Genomic DNA, 24,202 nt, shown 5'->3' with positions numbered 1-24,202 from the left:
GGCAAGCTTACTTAGTATTTGAGGAAAAAGGATTTAGGTTGAAAGCTGCCTGAGAAGAAGAGCACACAAAGACCGCCAGGCAGCAAGGAGTAGCTAAGGTCTGAAAGTTCAAAAGAAAACCTAGAAGCAGAGTTGCATAGTTTTCCTTAACAAACAGTGCTTCATACCCAGTTGGATTCCATACATGTGGTTCCCACATACTATACACTTTAAGCTCATGTCTCAGTTTTTAGCTTTTTCTTTTGTTGTTAGTTGGTATGTCTATCTTACCAAAATAACTTGCAATCTGCTTGTAATTGCTGCACCATGCCTTTCTAATATGGGCTTGGAAGACAGACATAAAAGCTAATTACCTTTAGATTCTATGTAGCAGTTAATAAGGATGGTTACAAAAATACAATTAGAGAAAAAATGTTTTGAATTAATGTTATAAAATTGCACATACAATATCATCACAACCATGACAGGAAAATATGAATAGATTAGAAGGAAATACAACAAATGTACACAGTGATTATCTTTAGCTGATGAGAATACAGTTCATTACCTCTAATTTTTCCTTCTCATCAATTTATTATCTTTTTCTATATCATAGGCATGTATAGTGTTTGAAACAAGGAAAAAACTTTAAAAAATAAAAAGTATTGGGATCCCTGGGTGGCGCAGCGGTTTGGCGCCTGCCTTTGGCCCAGGGCGCGATCCTGGAGACCCGGGATCGAATCCCACGTCGGGCTCCCGGTGCATGGAGCCTGCTTCTCCCTCTGCCTGTGTCTCTGCCTCTCTCTCTCTCTCTCTGTGACTATCATAAATAAATAAATAATTAAAAAAAAATAAAAATAAAAAGTATTAATAAGATCTCACTAAAAAACTGAACTTCTTGCATTTAAGTTAAAGGCATTAATCTCAGGGTATTTTATTACCTTTACCTTGGCTATTCAGTGGCATTTTTTTCACCTATATTCAAATTGTCAGCAGTGTCTCAGATAATAAAGTTAACCTACTGTTCCACTTCACTAAATCACTGAAATAATTTTTTATTAATTTTCTTATGTAAACCTCTTACATAAATACTATCAGACTATTAACTTTTCTTACTAAAGTTCAATAGCACTGAAACAACATGTAATAGAAAATATAGAATGTATTGATCTAGACTTTTCAAATAAAATTAAATGGCAATGTCATTTAAAGCAAACCATTTTAAAAAATAAAGCAAACCATTTTAAAAGTTTTCAGAAGTAAAAATTTCAGAAATTTAAAATGGAAATCTAAACATGAACAAATAGTGAAAAGCTTGGTACTGAGGCAAAAAGGTTTTAATACATAAATAATCATACAAAACTATTTCAAAACATAGATCACTAAAGATACTTTCAGTCTTCATTCTAAATCTCAATAATTTTGACAAGTGAAAAGAAAAATAAGAAAAAACAAATACCACTTAAAACCTAGAAAACCTTTTAGCACAAATAGCTAAAATATCGCTATACGTATACAATTCTCTTGTTATTTACTGGAAATTTTAATAGAGCAGCATCGCATTCTGGAACTGGAAGTTCAGACCACTAAGGCAAGGAGACCAAGGACTCAGGCATTCCATAAGGGTGGTAGCTGACAATTTAAATCTTTCCTTTAGGTCTTAGGTCCCACCTACTGTGCATTTGAATAGTAGGTTTCTCTTACCAAAGGGAACTTGCAGATACTTGGATCAGGCAACATGCAAAAAGAATTAAAGCAACTGAATATGAAGGTGTTGTTACACACTCTTTACCCAATATAGGATAAGACAAAATCAGAATAAATCCAACCGTAACATGTTTTCAATGAGGGACATATGATAGGAAGTAGCAGACCAAAGTGAAAGCCTTAGGAGATAAAGGGGTAGAAAAAAATGTGTTAGGTTTGAGCTAAACAATAAAGGAAATGGAAAGCGGATCAGCAAGGAAGCTATTACAAAAATAAAGCAAAAGCCTACTTCCTCATGCAAAACCCACTATTCAAATGTACAAAGAATGTAACCTATCACTTACCTCCATGTAAAGAGAGGCCAAGCAAACTTCAAAACAAAAAGGAACTTTAATTACAATAAAAAGTAGAGAATACTTTGGCTACAATACAGTAGTATACTGGACATGATAAAGAACACCTCTGGATGATCTAAGTAACTGTTAGAAATGTTCTTTATGTTACAGAAAGCAGTTCATATTAAAGGCACAGAGAAACCAACTTCCCATGATTTTTCCTCCTTTTGGGGAGAGAGGGAAGAACTGAGCAGAATGAGAGCACTAGACTCTTCATAGTTGAGTTTTCAAGGTTAATAATACATGCTCAAAGGTTACAGGCAGAAGAGATTTTGTTACTTAAGTTCTTGTTAAAGCAGAATCCTTTCCAAAAAATCTGATAGTTACATAAAAAGTCATGTAAAAAAAGAGAACAACATTAGAGAAGAAAAAAATCTTTTCTAGTAAAGAAAACTGCAAGAACGGAATACAAAATATTTATAATTTAATAATGTGGAATAAATTTAATTTCAAATAGTGACATGAGAGGTATAATTTGAACAACAGATGATACTTCTTAAACTCTACTTCACACTTAGCATGTTTGTGGTAATCAAATCAATGCTGAGGTTGTCTTTTAATTCAGAATAAAAGATGGCCATGTAGTCATAGAAAAGCCAGAAGAATACAGTAAGTGAAAAGAAATCACACACTAACAATATATAACCTGAAAGATAGTTGATATGAGGCTAAGTACCACTAGCATAAAATAAGTAGAAAAAAAATCTAAAATAGATTATTCTGTATACTGCCAACAGAAGCCATAGTTATCATAGAAAAGCTCACCACCATCAAATTCCAAACTCTGTTCAAGTATGTCAATTCCAGGACAACATCTGTATTTGATAAGCAGCCATACATAAAATAAATACTATGCTCTGAACTAAACTCTAGGATAAAAAGCCTAGATCGGTTTCATCTTTCAGCCTGTGAATGTGAGTAAAGTTAAAAACCTGTTTTCTCATGTGTAAACACATCACCTACAGCAGAAAAGGACCAGATAATCAATCTTGCTTTTACTTCCTTGGTACAATGAAACAACACATTCCCAGGTTCCCATGCACTTTGGTCTGAACTCACAGGGCCCCAACCTAAGGAATGTGGACAGAGCTGATACAACTATTTCTAAGCCTGGCCCCTTGAATCACCTAAAAGATACATCGCCTACTTCCTTCAGTTGCCAAATGGCTCAGCATCTGTAACAGAAGATTCCAAGGTAGGAGGAGGAACAAGACACCCAACAAATCAGAAGAAGCCTAGACTCCCTTAAGTTACCACTTGAAAGTCAGCTTAATCCTTAAAATATCATTTTGTGAAGAATCTACCTGGAGACCTGCCCAATCCCTTCCTGATTCTCCCATCTGACCCTGATTCCTTCCTGAGGAAATGGATTAAGAAACTAAGTTTAGACACTTGAGATTTCTGGGGCCATGACATACCCCAAACACACCTTCTCTCTACCTAGTTCATAATGTATACACATCCAAATGGGATAAAAGAAATAAAAATTTTTATCAGGATTAAGTTTTATAACATTGTAAAGGCGATATTAATGGAATTAAACCAGGCTAACTGGGGATCCCTGGGTGGCTCAGCAGTTTGGCGCCTGCCTTTGGCCCAGGGCGTGGTCGTGGAGTCCGGGGATCGAGTCCCACATCGGGCTCCCAACATGGAGCCTGCCTCTCTCTCTGCCTGTGTCTCTGCCTTTCTCTCTCTCTCTCTGTGTGTGTGTCTATCATAAATAAATAAATAAATAAATAAATAAATAAATAAATAAATAAATAAATAAATAAATAATCTATCTATCATCTATCTATCTATCTTAGGAAAAAAAAAACCAACCAGGCTAATGACTTTAGTGGGTTATTTCTGTTAAACTAGAGATCTCCAACACTAACAGCAATACATGTTATTTAACAAGATCTAGAAAACTAGTTAATTTTTTTTATATTAAAAAGGCTGCTGGGACGGCTAGGTGGCTCAGCGGTTAAGCGCCTGCCTTCGACCCAGGACGTGATCCTTGGGTCCTGGGACTGAGTCTCACATCAGGCTCCCTGTATGCATCCTGCTTCTCCCTCTGCCTACCTCTCTGCCTCTCTGTGTGTCTCCTGAATAAATAAATACAATCTTTTTTAAAAATAAAAAATAAAAAAATAAAACGGCTGCTAATTTAAAGGCAAAACTGTTTATTCCTTCAAGGTATGACTTCTTTAAGTAAATGGCAGGCTTACTTATTATAATAAACATAATAAAATCTGATGGCACTTTAAACCTTCCATTCCAAAAGACACAGACTGATGAGAAATATGGACATAAATTAATTTATATGATACAAAAAGACAAGCCATAACTTTCAAGAAAAATATGGATATTTATTTACAATATGAAGATATGATATTAGGGGAACAAATATTAGAACGATAGATGCAGAACCTAAAAATAAGTCTCTCTTCTAATATATCATGGTATCTACACATCTATTCACTTGAATTGTTCTATTCAATAGTCACTCCCAAACCATGAGCCTCTCCTCTTAAATTCCTTTAAACATTTTACAGATGATAAAGAATGCCCCTCAGATCTTTCTCTTTTTTAAACTCAAAAGCATCATATGGTTTAAAATACAAACTGTCATTTCTGATCAATATTTTTACGTGAGCAATTTAGAAGACATCTTACATTTTATCAATATCAAAATAGTTAACTTCATATCATAATTTCATATCATAAAAGGATGATAAAATAATAATTATCCCAAGAGAATAAAATCAACGATCCTATTCAACCGTTAGGCAACAAAATTAAGCACTGACTTCATGACCTAAAAATTTCAGGATTAACATTAAAGAAAGACACAAAACAAAATATAACAGAAAGGAAATTGATGAATTTAAAAACACAAAACAAAATATAACAGAGGAAATTAAACGATTTATAGCAGAAAAGTAACTATTACTAGAAAATTCAGATTGCTATCCTTGGAACCTGACTTGGAATTAGAGCCAGCATTAATTAACACTAAAGTTAATCTGTTTACAAAAGCAATCAGGATCACAAAATATTATCAACTTCATGTTTACTTTTAAAGGCTGAACTCCCCCCTCAAATTAGTAGTATATTTATGAAACAGTCTTGTCAAAAAAGTAAAGATTAATTATAATACATAATTCCAATATTAACAAAGAGGAAAGAATTAGGCTTTCAATCCCTGAAGTTTTAGTTTTTACTGGTGAATGTAAGTTTGATAGAAACAATGGAAAGCATATTATGTAAGAACATGGAAATTGCTTGTACCCTAAAATGAAACAAGAGTGCCAAGATCTTTAGAGCCAAAAAAGAGATCTGAAAGTCTCACTGGAGACTCACCATAAAGAGTCTATAAATATGGAATTCTCGGTAGAAAACAAGCTACCTCAACATATTTTTTAATCTAGTTCATTAATTTCAGATTCCATTTTTTTTAGAATGTATGATAATTTGCCCAGCTGGTTTTTATCCTTTCATGATCTATGGAAAAGGGTTTTGATAAGCAAAAAAGTAAACAAGACTATATAAGGCATAAGACTACACAGTTAAACACTAGTTGCAAATGACTGATTTTTCTTAAAAATAACTGATAGAGGTTTTCAACTTCACTAAAACTTTATAGTCATTATTTACTTTGCTAATAAAACATGTTTTTAAATAGCTGTTCTCTCACATATTCCATATATGTGTCTATGTGTTGTATATCATATCAGTGATCAAATTTTAAGCAGTCATAATATTTTTCTATATTTAAATGATATGAAAAAAGCATGAAGCATGGAGAAGAATATTTAACTAGAAAACAAATTCTAAAGGAAATTTAAGCTTTATCGATAGAATAGCCTTCAACTAATAATAAAGACTTATTATTTGTCTTTCAGTGTATGAAATCATTAGGAGGATAAGAGCTATCCATTGTTTTCTGACTCCAAAAGTTTTAAACAAAAGAAAATGGACCTACAAATCAGTAAACAGAATTTGGTTATTCACTGGAGATGAACAATTAGAGTAAAACTTTAGTCATGATACCAAATCTATAACTTACCTTTCATAATTGCACAGGATTTTGGCATTTATTTCTTTAGGCAGTCTTCCTGCATTTGTCTCATATACCCTATATTCAACTTCTTTACCTTCAATTTTATTATTTTATTGTACAAATATCAACAAGAAAACCTAGCTCCTTGTGGAAGGACTGGGAATAGTAGTAAGCTTATAGTGCAGTAGACAAAATTAAAATCTTACAAAATAACTTTGCCCCCTCCTTCTCAAGTTGAAGTTTAAAATTCTTTGCAGTAAAAAAAAAAAAAAAAAAAAAATTCTTTGCAGTAAAACAAAGAACCCCTAATTCTCATAATAAACTCTCAACTGAGTCACCAATAATGAGACATATACTCTCAGTCATTTTTTCCAACAATAGAAAAAATCTCATCCCCTTGTTAACCAATCTTTTAAGAAGGTAACTATAGTAAAGTTATTTGGTATTTTCATTGGCCATGGATAAAAGGTAACAGGAAAGGGGGAGGACCGAATTCTTGACCATGATCCAATTACCTTTATACTACAAAAATAAACTACTAATATCTCAAGTAAGAAAAATAAGGAAGCTCAATTTTTCTTATAACCTTCTTTTGTTATGTTTTTAGAAAACAGAAATTCATGCTTAACTTCTGGGAAGTCAATCAACTAGAGATTTGAACTAAATAGAGATTTGTAAGTGCCAGACACAATTAGCCTATCTTTGCCTTACCTGCCATTACAGAGTAGCCATCGAGCAAGAGAATAGTGAGGTATAATCTTCTGCATGACACTGGCCATCACCATGGTAACAACCAGCTGTATACCTATCACACCCTGTATAAAACAAACAAACAAGTTTAACAATGAATGAATATAGATTTGAGGACACTGTGGAAAATTTTCTATACATTCTGAAAATTATACCTTAAAAAAGAGGAGTTTACTATTAAAATACATATTATTCTGGCATTTAAGCATTCAAGACCATATGTTTAAGCTTAAAACATTTAATCTCATCTCATAATCCTCTACAAATTACCCAAGGGTAACAGCCATGTTAATAAAAGTTAAATGAGTTAGCATGCACATTTAAAATCAATTCCCAAGAAACTTTCTCCATTATTTAAGGGTATCAAAATGAAGTGAAAAGTAGCAATTTCTTCATCCTTCTCCAAACTTACTACTCTATTCGATACACTTAAAATACTAGTTTGGCAAGCTTTAAAGGAGTATGCCCTAGCTTTTACTTCCTAAGGTGGTACTGATAATTAAATGATTAAGTGAATGATTAAAGAGCATTAACTATATTAAAACTGTGATAACAGAACTAACTGGCCTGAAAGTCACTAGAAAAAAGAAATTAATTATGTCATCACCAACTTCCAGTGGACAGGCCTTCAATAATGTCCAAAAACGTTATTTTACTCTCATTAACCCTTCCCTGTTCTCTATGATAACTAATTCAAAACCTTCTTCCATCTCCTCACACCTCCAACCTCCCTCAAACTTCTAACTTTCCACTCAGTAGAGGACATCTTCTACTTCATAAAGAAAATAAACACCATTAGGGCGCCCAGGTGACTCAGTTGGTTAAGTGCCTGACTCTTGATTTCAGTCCAGGTCATGATTTCAGGGTTGTGAGACAGAGTCCCACATCAGGCTCCCTGCTCTGCAGGGAGTTGGCCTGAAATTCTCTCTCCCTCTGCCCCTCCCCACCAAAATAAATAAATCAATCTTTAAAAAAAATAAAAGGGCACACCTGGGTGGCTCAGTCAGTTAAGCATCTATCTTTGGCTCAGGTCATGATCCCACAGTCCTGGGATCAAGCCCCATATCAAGCCCCATGTCAGGCTCCCTGCTTAGCCAGGAGCCGCTTCTCCCTCTCCCTCTGTCCCTCCCCTTGCTTGTGCTTTTTCTGGCTCTCTCACTCTCTCAAATAAATAAAAAGAAAATCTTCAAAAAAAGAAAAGAACCACATCAAATGGGAACTCTCACTTGCTACCAACAAACTTGCAATCATGTCTATCTGCACCCATCTTTTCCTAATATCCTCTAGAAATAACGAAGCATCTTCTATACAAATCACCGCATCTGTGCTTCAGAGCCCAACCTCTTCGTTTTTTTAAAAGCCTCAACTACTACCTTATTTACTATATATTCTTTAATGTCTTCTGTATCTGAATCTTCCTACCAGCATTGTAGCATCTGTAAAGGTCTCTCATCCTTCTGAAATATAACAATTTTCCCTCATTCTACAGCCCTCCTCCTTCATATTCATAGCAACTTTTTCACCATTTCTATGTTCTTATACTCTCACACTGTACCCATCTGACTTCTGCTTCAGCCTATTCCACTGAAACATCTACCACCAAGATCATTTCATCTTGCCAAATTATCTTTCCTTATCTTAAATCACAGCAGTATCCCACAAGCTCTACTACATGCCTTACTTTACTCACACCATGATGATCAATTCTTCATACTTCTCTTTGCTAGCTCCTCCCTCTATCCAAGCAGTCCAAAAATAAGTTGAATTCCTACCTCAAACCTAATATACCAAAAACAAAACAAAACAAAAACAAAAACAAAAAAACAAACAAACAAAACAAAACAGAAAAAATGTAAAAGTGTGATTAAAAAGAAGCAGTATAGCGTACAGGCTTACAAGCATGGATTCTAGACCCAAACTGCCTAGGAAAGAATCAGCCATCAACTAGTTCCATGACTTTGCACAAGTTATTTAAACATTTTGTATTTCTATTATATCTCCTATAAAATAAAGCTACTAATTCAACCTAATAACATAGTTAGGAATTACACCTGATAGAGAGTAAGCTCAATATGTATTAGTAGTATTTGTTGTTATTATCACTGTTATTCTATTAAGTTAGCCTTTTAAAATTTTTAATTCTATAAACTTTCTAAATTTTAAGAACAGAGAAGCTTTACAAAAAATACCAACAGTCTCCTAAGTGATAAAAGACCAAAAAATAAGTTGAAAAAATTAAATTTCATTGTAACAAACTGTTCAACTGATTGTTCATCTCTGCAACAAATGTACTACTGTAGAGTGAATTGATGATAATGGGGGGAGGACGGGGGATTGAACATGGGCAAGAAAAGGGTATACAGGAATGCTCTGTACTTCCTATTAATTTTGCTGTGAATCTAAAACTACCCTAAAAAATAAACTTCATTAATTTTTAAAAAATCAAATTTCTGTAATAGAGGACAATATAAATAATGTCAAATGGCTAACTGGGAAAGGGTATTTGTAACTCACATCACAAAGGGATAATTTCCTTATATTACAAATAGAGTTCTTATAAATCAACTACAGTAGTCCCCCTTCGCCCTTCCACCCATCCCCTATGCTGTGGGAGCAACGTTCCAAGACCCCCTGTGAAGGTCTGAAACCTCGGACAGTATCAAATCTTATATATACAATGTTTTTTCTGTACATACATATCTACAATAAAATTTAATTTATAACTCTGGTTCAGTTAGAGATGAACTGTTGTCAACAACAAAATAGAATTAGAAATGTTACATGACTGTAGTGTCTCTCTCCCACAAGATATCTTACTATATTACAGACATCCTTGTGATGATGTGGAATGACAAAATGCCTATGTGATTGGATGAAGTGAGGTGAATGTCAAAGGCATTTGACATACTATCGGGTTACTACTGACCTTCTGATAATATATCAGAAGGAGAATCATCTGCTCCCAGACCATGGTTGACCGTGGGTAACTGAAACCATGGAACATGAAACCACAGATGGCAGGGAAGGGGAGGGCGGTGAGGGTGGGTAACTACCGTACTAAAAGACCAAATGCCTAATTAAAAAAAGAGGAAAAAATATGACAGATCTCCAAAAAAAGGAAGTAAAAATGGCTCTTAAACAGGACTGCTTTTAAAATGCTTTTGAAACCTGCCTCAACTCTGGTTTTACTGTGGATATTTTAGTGCCTTAAATTCTACCAATTGGGTTAAGGTTCAGACCACTTTTATATTCACCTAACATCAAAGAGGTTACATTTTTACCTTTCTACTTTCACATTTCCTATCACTTGAATTTACTATCCTATTTTCTGTGTGGTTTGTGATAGAAGTTCTGCAATCTCCATACAATGAATGCCATTACAAAGAACTCTTTCAGGCAGAACAAGGCCAAGAAATATATTAGCAAGTATGTCAGAAGGTTGGTCTATTTCAGATTATAGACTTAAAAGCAGAAGATAAGTTTTTAGGCAGGGAAAGTTTTGTGGACAAAGTGGATCTCAAACTAGTCTTTAAAGCAGTAAGTGATAATGTCACAGAATCTTCAAGGTCATCTAGTACAATCTTTCACAAACATATATACCAATTTATTAGAGTGTAAGCTCCTAAATAGCAGAAGTCGTATCTTAGTCATATCTAATAAATGTGATGAACTGGGGAAGATATTTTGCTCAACTCTCTCCTCTTACTCCAAATCACTAAGCAGGATATCACTGATAGACAATACTAAAGATGTAAACCACGTGAAGGCAAAAAACAAAAATCAGCAAACTGGATTGATTAAAATTAGGAATATCAATTAGGTGTCTGCAATGACTCAGACCAGAAATAAGGAAGCTTTAAATTACAGTGATATCCTTGGTACTCAGGAGAGAAAAGCATTCTGAAGATCTTATTGCAAAATTCAGAGGCTTATCGAATATGGAGGCAAAGGAGGAATGAATGAGAACAACCCCAAGAAAGGCAAACACCAATCTCAATGTACTGGTTAATATCTGACTAAACAATGGTCAAAGCAAAACTGTAATCTCACACTATTCCTTTATTATGCCACTTCCACCTTTTTAAACAAAGTTGGAAATATTTTCTCAAAACCTCACCTACACACTGTGCTAAACACATTATTATGCAACTCTTCTGACAGAACTCTAATAGAAGTCAATAAGTCTTTCCAAGAATGTATCTAATCTTTTGGAGAGGTAGAATTATGTGGCAACCATTTCACCAAAGTTTTCCCTTTTTATACATATTGAGAAAAGAGTCCATGGAATAGACTTTCAAAATGGCAATCATTTTACAGAACTATATATTACCTATTTAATAAACTACAAACACTAAATTTAGATCGACTTTTGAGATATTATTAGTATGCAATTACAACATACATTGCAGGGTTTAACATATTAAAATATAAAAAGTATTCAATTTGTTGAGACACAACAATTTGAAACTTTGAAACAAACCATTCCAATAACCTATCTTCACTGCCCAACTTAGCATCTATGTATGTCTACTTTTATACAAAAGCAGAATTTTTGAACTGTTTAACTTAAAAAAAATTTCCTGGACATTTCTCATTTTTAATTAAAGAGAATGATTAAATAAATTTAACCATGAACAACCATATATTTCACAAGAGAAAGCTTTTTAACTGGGCAGAGGTGTAGTGAGGCTACAAAGCCCATCATGGCTGAAGACTCAAACACAACCATATGGATCACTGACCCAAGTAGCTTTAATGCTTTTATTAATGTATCAAAACAATAACTTGACCAAAGAGATCATTTCTGTCTAGATTCATTGCCCCTAGGCCCTGATTCTCTTGATAACTAGAACTGGGAAAAGTCATTTATGAAATAGCTCATAAGCACCCAAGAAGGGTGAAACACTAGGGCAACTTGGGTTTCAACCTTTACATATCTATTAACCTGAGGCCATGAAGAGCAAGACAAAGTTATTTGCCTTTAAGACTCTAGAAGAATAATCCTTTCGATCTTTGTCAGTAATTATTTCTGGGTAGGTTAAAAAAAGTTCTTGCCAAGGAAGATTTAACAATCCTCCAAGAAATAAAATATATCAGATACTAACATTTTATCTTGTCAATATTGAAAATAAAACTCCTAAAATTTAAATATAAATGCTACAATTTTTTTTAAAGATTTTTTTTATTCATGAGAGATAGAGAGAGAGGCAGAGACACAGGCAGAGGGAGAAGCAGGCTCCACACAAGGAATCTGATGTGGGACTTGATCCCAGGACCCCAGGATCATGCCCTGGGCCGAAGGCAAGCGCTCAACCACTGAACCACCCAAGAGTCCCAAAGTGTTACAATTTTAAATTCGAACTTGGAATTCTGTGTCAGACTCAGTGGAGTTGATATTTTGTTGTTTCATTAAACTAGCCCTCCAGCTGACACACAGCACAGGCTAATCACCATTAGAAGCCATATTTGCATATATACTTGGGACTCAGACCACCCCAAAGCATTTCAAGTATAATCTCCCTGAAGAAGTTAGAAGGGAGAAAAAGGAAAAAGGATATTACCTGTAGAGGATGCTTTTAGGCAACAGGCTTGAGCAATGGAAACCACAGTAAGGCAAAAGGGCCCATAGTGACCATGAGCTGAATGCAAAAAGGCTCATCAAGCAACCCACCTCAAAATAACCACAAGCCTTAACTGACCAAGTACAGCCAAGTACAGTTCCTAAGATTACCAAAAATGGGGAAAATTCCCTTTGTCCCCTACTTCCTTACTCTACCCTATAAATGTGGCCCCTCACCACAGCAGGCAGTCTCTGCTCTGCTGTCCCACCCATTGCTCTTGTGCTGCCAGCCCCCATCCACTGTGGACAGTCCACATTTGGTGGCCCCTCATCCAATCGGAATTCCCTATATTACCCAATGACCTTCCTGGTTTTTGTCTCTTGAATGTTTACATGTTTTAGTGATAACTAGACATGTTGAGATAGACTTCTTACCGATGTTCAAATAATTTAAAAGTATACATTTTATTTCAACCTAGATTTATATAAAACTTAGAATTCACACTTTGAGCACTTAAACCATCTCTGAATAATTTATAAATGAGGAAATCAGGGTTCAAACAACAAAGATCAAAGTTATAGACTTATCCAAAACCCAAACCCGTAATTTCCAACCTAATACTTTTCCAATAAATCAATTCAGTGCATTTGATTAATATTTAATGAGCAACCAACAAAATACATGTGCTGATGATCATTAGATCGCTCACATGCAATAGGGAGAAATAACACAGTCCCTGTCACCAATGAGCAGTCAGGGAGCTAGGAAAGTAAATGGACCATCACAATACCAAGTGATGAGAATACAGGCAGAAGATTTTGAAAACACAGCAAAATGAGAGAGAAAAAAAAATGATTAAGGATGAAAAGCTGTGAAAGGACACTTTGGAAGATAAAACCTAAGTCAAGACCCAATGGCTCAGTCTGGTGACCATCAGTGATACCTGCTTCAAAATGAAACGGGTTTAGAATTTAACCCAAAGGCTATGGGAGAACTATGAAAAGTAATACCATTCGAGCAGTATTTAAGAAAAATCACTCTGAATAACATGCAAAGAATAGATGACGGATCACCCAGCAGCACCAAGACAGCTAAGCTCAGTTCTGAGAGGAAGAACTGTACAAAAGATAGTAGCAGTACTATAGATATAGTGTCCCTTACTTTGGTGATAAGAACTATATTATCACTATATGTCATGTGACAAATGAGTTAGGATCTCACTCAAACAATGCTAAAAATCATGTTAAGTCCAAATCATGTCACTATAGAATTATTTACACCTACATATAAGAAAAGCAAACAAAAATTTAATTTACAAGTACAAGCTAACATACACCCAATATCTTGCTGGCTGTTATCAGGAACTTGGCAAAGGAATTTTGCATTTCAATGACTGTTATATCCCAAATGACACAATGACATTTAGAATAGTTCAAGGCACATAATACGGGTCTTGATATTTGTTGAACGACTGAGTGATGGGCATTACTACCAACGAATCAGTCTTATCAGAACTTAAAATCCAAGGTTATCATTAGGTAACAACAAATATACTACGGCAATATTGCAGCATAAAATTGCATGGCATGATGAACAAACATTATAGAAATGTAGAAACAGAAATAGAAAAAAAACGGATATGAAAGTTTCACAGAGTAGACAAAACCTAACATGGAAACTGAAATCAGAGATGAAGGGCATTCCAGGCTACATGACAAATGGGAACATAGAGTAACCATGAGACAGTGAAAATCCTAGCTCAATCAAAGCAAACTTTAGTATCATATGTCAAAGAATTGTGAGAAATAAGATGAAGACAAAATTTTACACTGTTGAATCATTATAACCAAGAGGACACATTTAGCTGAGGTGTTGAAAAACTTTTCAGTAGACAGTGGTACAAGGATGAAATAATCCAAGTAACATAAGAAAAATGAGATATAGCAATATATTAATCAACTAAAGAGAACACCTAAGACTAAGGTAGAAGCAGTTGAGACTAGGTGGAGAAAAAAATAAAAGTATGTCAGAAGGAAACCAGTCAGATTAACTGAGTGTGACTGAACATGAAAGAAAACAAATGTAGAATAAAAATGAGGAATATCTCAAAGATTATTTCAGGAAGTTTTAGTCTGAGTGATTGATAGAATCCTACAGCCCCTGGGCAGGAAATCTGTAGACTGAAGGAAACTGAAGTGGACTAACAAACCTTAGGCAGGTTTCCTAAGGACAGCAACTCGGCTACATTCTCAGTTTTTCAGAACACAAAGAAAACATGCTTTGCTGGTACTATCTACATGAAAAACTGACAATAATGAAGTTGTAAAAGTTTTATCAACTAATTTACAGTGAAACATAAAACTATCAAGTGGATCAGACATTCAAGTTCACTAAGGGTATATTCAATTACTGTCTTAATGATCCTTTGGAGGTCAAATTTTAAGTAGGCTGCCCGGTGAGTAGTAATTTATTTTTATTTTTTAAGATTTTATTTATTTACTTAGAGCACAAGAGCACAAGCAGGTGAAGGGGCAGAAAGGATGGAGAAAGAATTCCAAGCAGACTCTGAGCTGAGCTTGAAACCCCAATCCATGACCCTGAGATCATGACCTGAGCCAAAATCAAGAGTCAGACACTCAACCCAACTGAGCTACCCAGGTACCCCAAGGTGAGTAGTGATTTAGAGCAAAAGGTAGCACTGAGGGATGGCTTATGCAGGCAGTGCTAAAGTTTGAAGAAATATAGAGAATAGCTGGAGTATAAAATAAAACACTCTCAATGGTAAATAGTTCTGGATAAATATGTTCAATTTTGGCTATTTGAACTTCTAGAATTTCAACTGATAAAACTGCATTCCAATTGGCACATTCTTTCCTTAGACAAAAATCTATCTAAAAATTATTCTATCTTTTGATATGTAAATATCACTGCTTCGGCTATAATCTAATCTACCTTATGTCTTAGAACCAATCCGTATCTAAGTTCAAGGTGAGGGAACAACTCATATCTTGCATCGTGTAATTTAATCAAACTCTTAAAGTGTTAACCACTCCTAATTTCCATCTACAAATTATATGTGATAAGGTATGGTAGAAGTCAATGCGAGCGCTCTGGGAACACTCCAAAAGAGGCAGTGATTAAATCTAAATGGGAGAACTAGGAAACATTGGTTCAGAGGTGACATCTGACCTAATCTTACAAGGTTAAAGAAGTATCCCATTCTTACAGAAAAAAGGGAAAAAGAAGTTTTAGATAGTAAATGGCATGATCCAAAATTATGAGCAATTTCACAAGCTGTAGACTTTGATATGGATTGCACACAGGTACTCAGAGTCCAAGATCTTAAGACTGGAATGAACCAAATCAAATATATTTTAGAAAGGTAACTGCCACTGTGGGGAAAAATTAAAAAGTTAAAAGTAACTGGAAGCAGAGGTAAATTAGAGGTCCTCTGAAATAGTCCAACCAACACCATAAGAACCTAAACTAAAACTGCTTCAAAAAACAAGAGCAAAAACCAGGAGTCTGGCTGGCTCAGTCAGTGGAGTGTGCAACTCCTGCACACACTCACTTGTGAGTTCAGGTCCCATGTTGTGCAGAGCTTACTTAAAAAGAAAAAAAAAAGCAAAACCAAAATCAAAAAGATTTTTAGAGGAAGAAAAGGGAATTAGGCAAAAGATTAAGAATTACCTCTGAAAAAAAAAATATCTCTGCAAGGACAGTAGCATCAGCTGATAGGGATAAAACTGAAGTGATTACGTAAAGATGGAAATAATGGACACAATTATTCTTTGTAGAAAATGAGCAATAAGAGGAAAATCTGATGGATACTAGAATGACCGACATATAAAAATATATTTAAAAATGTATCTTCATAACCATGCTAAGGCCAGGATCTTGGCAATATGACTGAGAAGAGGTCTACAAACTCAGAAGAAGGTCTGATAAACTTATACATGTGAATGACTGATGGATCCCAGATAGATTTTTTAAAAAATGATTACTTCTAGTAGGGTCTTTAATAGGATTGTGGACTATCTAGATTTAATGGAGACTGAATATGAGAAGTTCTTCCATATAATGCCAAAGCAGGTAAAACCAGCATAAAACAATCATGAACAGGTAAGGAGAATCTTAGGGTTATGTGGTCTACTACCCTGGCCTTTTTCTGGTTTTGTAACATAGCTCTAACCCTTACAGACAATAAACAGGTCTGGAATAAGAATAGGAAAACTTTACTAAATAAATAAAATGAAAATAACAAAAGGTTTTGATAGAAAACCAGCTAAATAAGGTCACCCATTGATTTAATATAAATTTATTAACTGAATCATATGAAATCACAGATATTTAACTGGTTTGACCTACAAAACAGCAATTTCATATACTTCAAAATAATACTACCAAAAGAATTATATAAATGAGAAGGTAAAATGAGAGAAAGAAAACAGTAAAATACAATTATCAACAGCCCTAATTTGAATTCAAGCACATAGGTTTTCAAGTTTAACTGCTTACAGAATGTGTTTGGTTTGCAGCATCACATTTCAGAGCACAGAATATGTTTTTAATTCTTTAAAGTAAAAAGTACAAACAGAAATTTTTGCTATTTTCCAACTCAAAATAAAAAAGTTAATGAAGTTTAAGGTCAAAAATCAAAAATCCTCAATAAAATGTCTTGGTACATCCTAAATATCTTAATTAGACCTACAACATTGGAAAAATGAATGAATTTAACCTAACTATATTCAAAAATAAAAGCTCCAGACTTCCTGCTTAAGATGATTATATAAAACCATTCCTTGGAATTTGACTGAATTTAGAAATAAACTTAAGACATTTTCCTTGCTATAAGTTGATAAGGCAAAGTGGAAGACAAACAACAAACAGGACAAGAACTTTTTTTTAACAAGAATAGAGGGCACCTTAATTAAATATAATTAACCGTTTCAATATGTTAGTGTTGAAATTAACGGTTTTTTATTTTAAAAGATGATTTTCTGGTTACAGTAGGTTGAGTAAATTATGCAGTATCTCATATAAAAGTAATACCAGCCAGTAATTAAAATATTGATGAAGAATGAAATATTTTTAAAGATGTTAATAAGTCACTTCACCTCTAAGACATGCATAAATGTTTCATTATAGTATTGATAAGTAACAAAAGGTTCAATGGAAGAAGGCATCGCTATTCTGGTACTCTTCCTTAGCTGTGTTTTTGACATTACAGGAAATAATATGTAGAGATATATTTGTAGTCAAAACTAATAAATTTATATTTGACATTTATAAATCATCTACTTCAGACCAACTCCTATCCATTCCTCAACATTTTCCCTTATAAAACTTTCCTTGTTAAAAAACTTAGCATGCTCAACCATGACCAACAATTTAAGGGTCTCTGCCCCACTGATATTGTATTCATCTCACTTCTACAGCCCTAAACCCACTTCCCAGAAAGTACCTAACATGGCAGGCTTTCAATATATGATGAATATTACCCTTTAGATGAAATAAAAGGATAAAGCATTAATTTGCCCAGGGTCTTTCTCTACCTTCAAGTTCCTACTATATGCCAAGCACTGAACTTTAGCATAAAGAAAATTATTCACTTTAAGATCAACAGACAATATACTGTATCTCAGAGAAAGAGGTTTATCTATTTGTACAAGATAATCCTCTCAATTTAATACAATAGATACGTGTTAGAATTTCTTTTAAACAAACTAGAAATAACTTTGGTAAGTACACTGATAAAGATTCATCAAATAAATTTAAAATAAAAACTTCAGCTTAACTCTAAATTTTAAGCCATATACAAAAGTCAAGAAAATTTAACTAGTAGAAAGATGCACTTATTGTAAATATTTTAATATAATGAATAATTAAACGTAAAAAAAAGAAAATCAAAGTCATTTTGTCATTAGTAGCAGTCAGACAAGCCCTCTGGGACTCTACAAAATGACAAGAATAGGCAAAGGATCACCAAAATCTTCCAAGATCTTATTGTTGATGACTGCAATATTTTAATTAAATATACAATGGATTGTTGGCATTCATATATTTAGTAAATATACATTTCTAAATCACCTTTAAAGCCTGTGAGGTGCATTTACTGCTGATAGGAATGATTATTCTTTCTTCATAAGGATTAAATGAGCTAAAATTTATAGAAGACCTACAAGTAAACCAGAGCTACAAATTGATGTGGAGTACACCTAGCCCACTGCCCAGCATTCTCCACTCAATACTGGTGTGTAGGAATTTCTCTAAAGAGATCTGTGAATATCAATAGTTCTACAGTTTTATTTGTTTTGTTTTTTAAGTTTTTCTGGATATTTGGCCAATTCTTTTATTAAATGATTTGCTTTTTTTGTGGCCTGCAATTTTCTTTCAGTGACTATCAGGAGAACTATGATGACCTTAAAAACTTCTGAGTGAGAAGCTTTCTAATCAAAACCAAGGATAAGCACTCAATAAATAATAGTTAAAATCAAGTTGGGAAAGACTGTTACTCTTAAAGAGCTAATGTTTCTGTTATAATTATGACTTAACATTATAATGAATGTTACCCAAGGTGTCTTGTCTGTCCCTCCGGATTAGAAAACATATTTAGTTTGCAACTAATTCTAATTCTAGTTAGCATCTGCCCTACCCAACCAACTAAGCTGTCTAGTAACAAATGATAGTGAGGCCTCCCTGTCCTAATGTTAACTAATCTAATAGGGAAAAGGTGGAGAGAGATAGTAAGCATGAATTTAAACATAATTTAACTATTAATAAAAACAAAACCTTTCAGGAAAAAGTCATGGCTTTTCTTTTGAGAATGACTGTATTCAGAAACAAATGATTCTAGTCATAAGCACTCATACTTGAATACATAGGTTCATAAACCATAAAGAAACATTTTGACTCAATCATTTATACTTTAAAAGTAGAATAATAAAAATATTTAATAAACATTTAACTTAATGGAGTTATGATGGAGCAGAATCCTCCAACATGACTTTTTCTTTCAGGAAAAAAAGGCAGTAAAGTGTGGCACTGCTTTTCTAAGTAGATCATTATATTTGGGCAAACATTGGCAAACAAAAGGTAAAAGATAACGAAAATTAGCTAAGCAGTATGTAAAGGGCAGACATAGATAACTACATTAAAAAAATAAGCAATCAGATTAGTATTTCAAAAGGCTTCTACTACTTATCACAAAGATAAAAGTATTGTTTATTGTAAAAAGAAAAGCAGCCCTAGCCTTGCATAGCCTTAGAGTGCCTTATTTGTAACATCAACTGATGGTAGTCTATAATCATGTATTTATAATACACAGCAGAACAGCTTGTTGCCGTTCCTTCTTCGTAATTTCCGGTGGAGAAAAGTCTCCCTTTCGCTCTCCAATGTCCCTTAGAATTTTCCATCTCACATTTTCTTCACAATCCAAACCTCTCTACTTCAAAGAATTTATTGCAAAGCCTTATCATATCATCTAGAGCTTCTACTTTTTTCCCTAAAAGATCTTTATGATAAAGAGTTTATGGTCAGCTGGAAGTGACACAGGAAAGTGATTTTTAAAACTCTCCTATGGGACGCCTGAGTGGCTCAGCAGTTGAGTGTCTGCCTTTCAGCCCAGGGCGTGATACTGGAGTCCCAGGATGGAGTCCCACACCGGGCTCCCTGCATGGAGCCTGCTTCTCCCTCTACCTGTGTCTCTGTCTCTCTGTCTCTCTCTCTCATGAATAAATAAAATCTTTAAAAATAAAAAAAATAAAACTTTCCTAGCAGCAAAAACCTTTATGATGTGTGAACATATGGGAGGGTAGCCTACAATATATTCTTTTTCGCAACGGGGAAAATTCTAAGTTCTAGTTGGAAACAACAGGTAGTTCAAGTGAAAGGAAAAGGAGCAAGTCAATCCTTAGAGCCCTCAGAAAAAGAAATGGGCTAACAATGAAACAAGCTTGCCACAAGTGTGACACTCTCCTTACAATGATGATAAATTCGAATTCATCACCAGTTCTCTAATTACTCCTCACCTGATCAGTTTTACCAGAAGCCCATTCCCAGGCACGACGGAAATAAATTCTGTTTGAGGAATGCCTTTACTGAATGCAGTTAAGGTGAAGGGAATATGAAGGACTGAACCCTTATGACTGACTGCAGTAGTGTCCAATTTGTTTGGCACCTAAATTAGGCTAAACATTGGTGCTATGTAGGTCTGTAACAATTTCTCTAATACTACATGAGAGGTAATATTAGTTATTAACTAGGTTGGGAAAGGTTTTCTAGAAATATAACAGCATATTATTTCTATAGGGAAACATTTTAGAAATTAATACTCTCATAAGTTAAAACCTATCAAATATAAATGGTAAGACTGGCACAACAGTACAATGGCCAAACCACCTGGGTTAAAGTCAAATTCCACTGCCACTAGCTGTACAATTTTGAAAGAGTTACTCCGATTTTGCAGTGCCTCCATTTCTACACCCTGTAGGACAGAGGTTTTTAAAAGAAGTAGGTAAAAAAGTAGAGATAAAAAAAAAAATTCAAGATTAAACGCTTCATGAAGATTTAAATGAATTAATATGAGTAGGTAAATATTAACACCTAAATAACTGTCACTAATTAGTGTTATTGATGAAAAGTAAAATTCAATTTATCTACCTAACATTCTTTTCTTACCCTTAAAAGACTTAATCCAATCAATCCTTTGTGAAACTCTTCTTGAACTCCAAATTGACTATACCCTCCTTATCCCGTCAATGTGCATTCAAGTAAACAAATGATATTCAGTTTCACATATTCAGAATCAAACTATAGAGGTCATCTAGTTCTAGTTCAAGCACACTTTCCATGCCATATATGTATTGGACTTTCTCCAGTCATTTTTAAAAATACGTGTAGATGAGCAGATTGTTTTTTCATACTACCTAGAGATTTTTAAAAAATAAATAAAGCCTTATAATCAGACATTAAGATCCTGAGTCTCAATATCAAAGTATCAAAAGCTGAAATGATTTCAGGTTTTTCTAAATCTTTTCTTTATGGGCAAAACACAAGAAACTTTAATCTACTTTAAGGATGGCATTACTAAGTCTTTTAAGTAACTGAAAGACATGAATGTAAAATAAGGATATTTTGAATAAATGAATTGTGTCTTTCAAGAACTTTAGTAACTTAAAAGACTAAAAATAGGTGGCAGAGCGGCACCTGGGTGGCTCAGCTGGTTAAGCATCAGACTTTGATTTTGGCTCAGGTCAATCTCAGGGTCCTGAGACTGAGCCCTCTGTCGAACTCCACACTCAGTGTGGAGTCTGCTTGAGATTCTCTCTCTCTCTCTCTCTCTCTCTCTCATGAATAAACCTTTTTAAAAATAAAGGTAGCATAAATCAATCTATTAAATAAAATATTATCTACTATTATAGAGGTTTATTTAAAAAAAACTTTCCTGTTTACTATTTGGAAAAAAGTTTAATATTATCTTTATTGAAAGAATAATATATCTACAGACAATATGAACTTTGTGCCTAATATTACAGTATATTTTTAGGGTATTGTTCATAAATACGTACTCATAGATACCAGGCATATATGCTAAATATATGCAGCGAAGGAGAGAAGTTACTGGAAAAGTCAGAGAATTGAGAAGAAATCCAAATCTCTGCCACAGTATGGCTAATTGGTAAAACCTGAAAACTCATCCCTCAAGCTACACATGTCCATTCACCAAGAAAAACCACATTCTGGATCATAAAACACACCTTAACAAAGTTAAAAGAACAGAAATCATACAATGTCTGCCCTCAGATCACAATTAGAATTAAACTGGAAATCAGTAACAGAAAGGTAACTGGGAAGTCCCAAAATATGGGGATAATAAACCACACATTTTTAAATAACACATGGCTCAAAAAGGAAAAAAAAAATCAAGACAAATTCAAAATATTTTTAATTAAATGAAAACACAAATCAGAATTTATGGGACACAGCAAAAGCAATGCTTAAATGGGAATTTATAGCATTGAATGCAAATATTAGAAAAGAATATCTAAAATCAAACACCTAAAATTCCACCTTAGGAAACTAAAAAAAAAAAAAAAAGAGAGATTAAATCCAAAGCAAGCAGAAGCAAAAGAAATAACAGCAGAAATAAATAAAATTGGAAAGAAATCAATTACAGAAAAAAAATCAATGATATGGAAAAGTGGTTATCTGAGATCAATAAAATCAATAAGCTTCTATCCAGGCTGAGGAAAAAAGAAGAGGACACAAATTAGTAGTATCAGAAATGAAAGAGGGGACATCACTACAGGCCTCATGGACTTTAAAAGAACAATAAGAGAGTACTATGAACGACCCTATGCCCATACATTTTATTTTTTAAAGATTTTACTATTTGAGAGAGAGTGCATGTGTGCTCGTGGCAGTGAGAAGGGGTACAGGGAGAAGCAGAATCCCTGCTGAACAGAGAGCCCAACTGGGGGTTCAATACCAGGACCCCAAGATCTAGACCTGAGCTAAAGGTACACATGCTGTCTCTTTTCTTAAATGAGTAAATAAATAAAATCTTTAAAATAAGTAAATAATATAGAAGTCTCAAGACCTTGTTTTCCATTCTGAAGTATTACTTCAGACAGTAGTGAAATACTTGCCCAAACATATGGACAAAGATCCCAAAGATTTCTACATGATGTATTAAAAAAAATAAATAAATAAAACAAATGAAACTTGAAAAATAAAAAAGATAAAGAAAAAAGGTGGAGACTAAATTTTATTTCATCAGAAACATATACCTATTCTGAAAAAAGGTCCTAAAGTCATAGAATCAGAAATGTGAGAGTCAGACGGTGTTTTCATCTTCATCAAGCCGTACTTTTCTTATCTAGGAGGAAACTGGAACCCTTTCCTAAGGTAAGTGATTTTGCCAAATCCTATCACTAATAATGGACAGAATGTGGGTCTTCTGAGTTCAAGTACTACGTGCTTTGCACATCATTAGGTCCAAGCAATGCAAAAGTCCTTAATTTAACCAACCTGTAATCAAAATAAATTCAACCCCTCACTTCATTTAATGGCTAAACCCCATCTTTTGATATATTCCAAACACTTTGACCAAACTTGCATATACAGACATCAATTTCATGATCGAGAACACTAAAGTAAAGTAAATTAACACAGAAATGTAAGCAATACCAGAATAGATTCAACTACTTGGCTGGTAGGTGGTGACATTCTCTTAAGTGACATTTTGAGAAACCGCATGAGTTTACCTTAACCTAAAACAAAATTACAAGTTTTGAGTCTTCCTCTTACAGAATACTGGGAATAAATTCACATTCAGCTTCCTTGTGGCTATTTTAAATTTAAGGATTGTTATTGTATTTTTTATTTAACTTTTCAGAGGAAGAAGTCCAAAATTGAGCTTAAATTTAAGTGGAGATCTGAGTTTTAGTCCAGGCTATGCCAAACTATTATTACCTTGGGTAAACTGATGCTTATTTCTAGTCCTCAGATTCTTCCTTTATGTAAAATTAGGGCTGGTGGGGAAGTAGAGGTAGAGAGGCTAATTATTGTCTTTGACTCCTTCTCATTCTCCTATTCCCTATCTTTGTCTCCACTGATCCAAAGGGGGGGGGGGGACCTCTTAATGAATACAGAGTGTTATTATTCACTGAGGTTAAACACCCACCCAATGCCCAAGTGTCATAGGTTACATTAGCTGGTAGACTGCACCAGAAACCACATTTTTAAGCTCTTTCCTTTCACAG

The 24,202-nt window shown here is 34.2% G+C and overlaps 1 protein-coding gene across 10 annotated transcripts in view; it reads right to left on the bottom strand.

The window, feature by feature from the left end:
• The window catches only part of TMEM161B (transmembrane protein 161B), a 64,972-nt gene that overhangs the window by 39,294 nt on the left and 1,476 nt on the right, over nt 1–24,202 (bottom strand). For 7 of the 10 annotated variants that reach the window (XM_025992928.2, XM_072736851.1, XM_025992931.2 and 4 more), the window contains one exon: nt 6,838–6,941. The exons of 1 other annotated variant lie outside the window; for it this stretch is intronic. In XM_025992928.2, coding sequence (XP_025848713.1) covers nt 6,838–6,941 — 104 coding nt within the window. Of the gene's footprint in view, nt 1–6,837; nt 6,942–8,566; nt 8,656–24,202 lie in introns of all 10 variants that reach the window. 2 more of the 10 variants (XM_025992929.2, XM_072736854.1) reach the window with 1 other exon arrangement.

The sequence above is a fragment of the Vulpes vulpes genome, chromosome 14, assembly GCF_048418805.1.
Source record: "Vulpes vulpes isolate BD-2025 chromosome 14, VulVul3, whole genome shotgun sequence".
Taxonomy (NCBI): domain Eukaryota; kingdom Metazoa; phylum Chordata; class Mammalia; order Carnivora; family Canidae; genus Vulpes; species Vulpes vulpes.
Note: the sequence above shows the minus strand (reverse complement) of the source record. Positions and strands in the feature narration are given on the sequence as shown.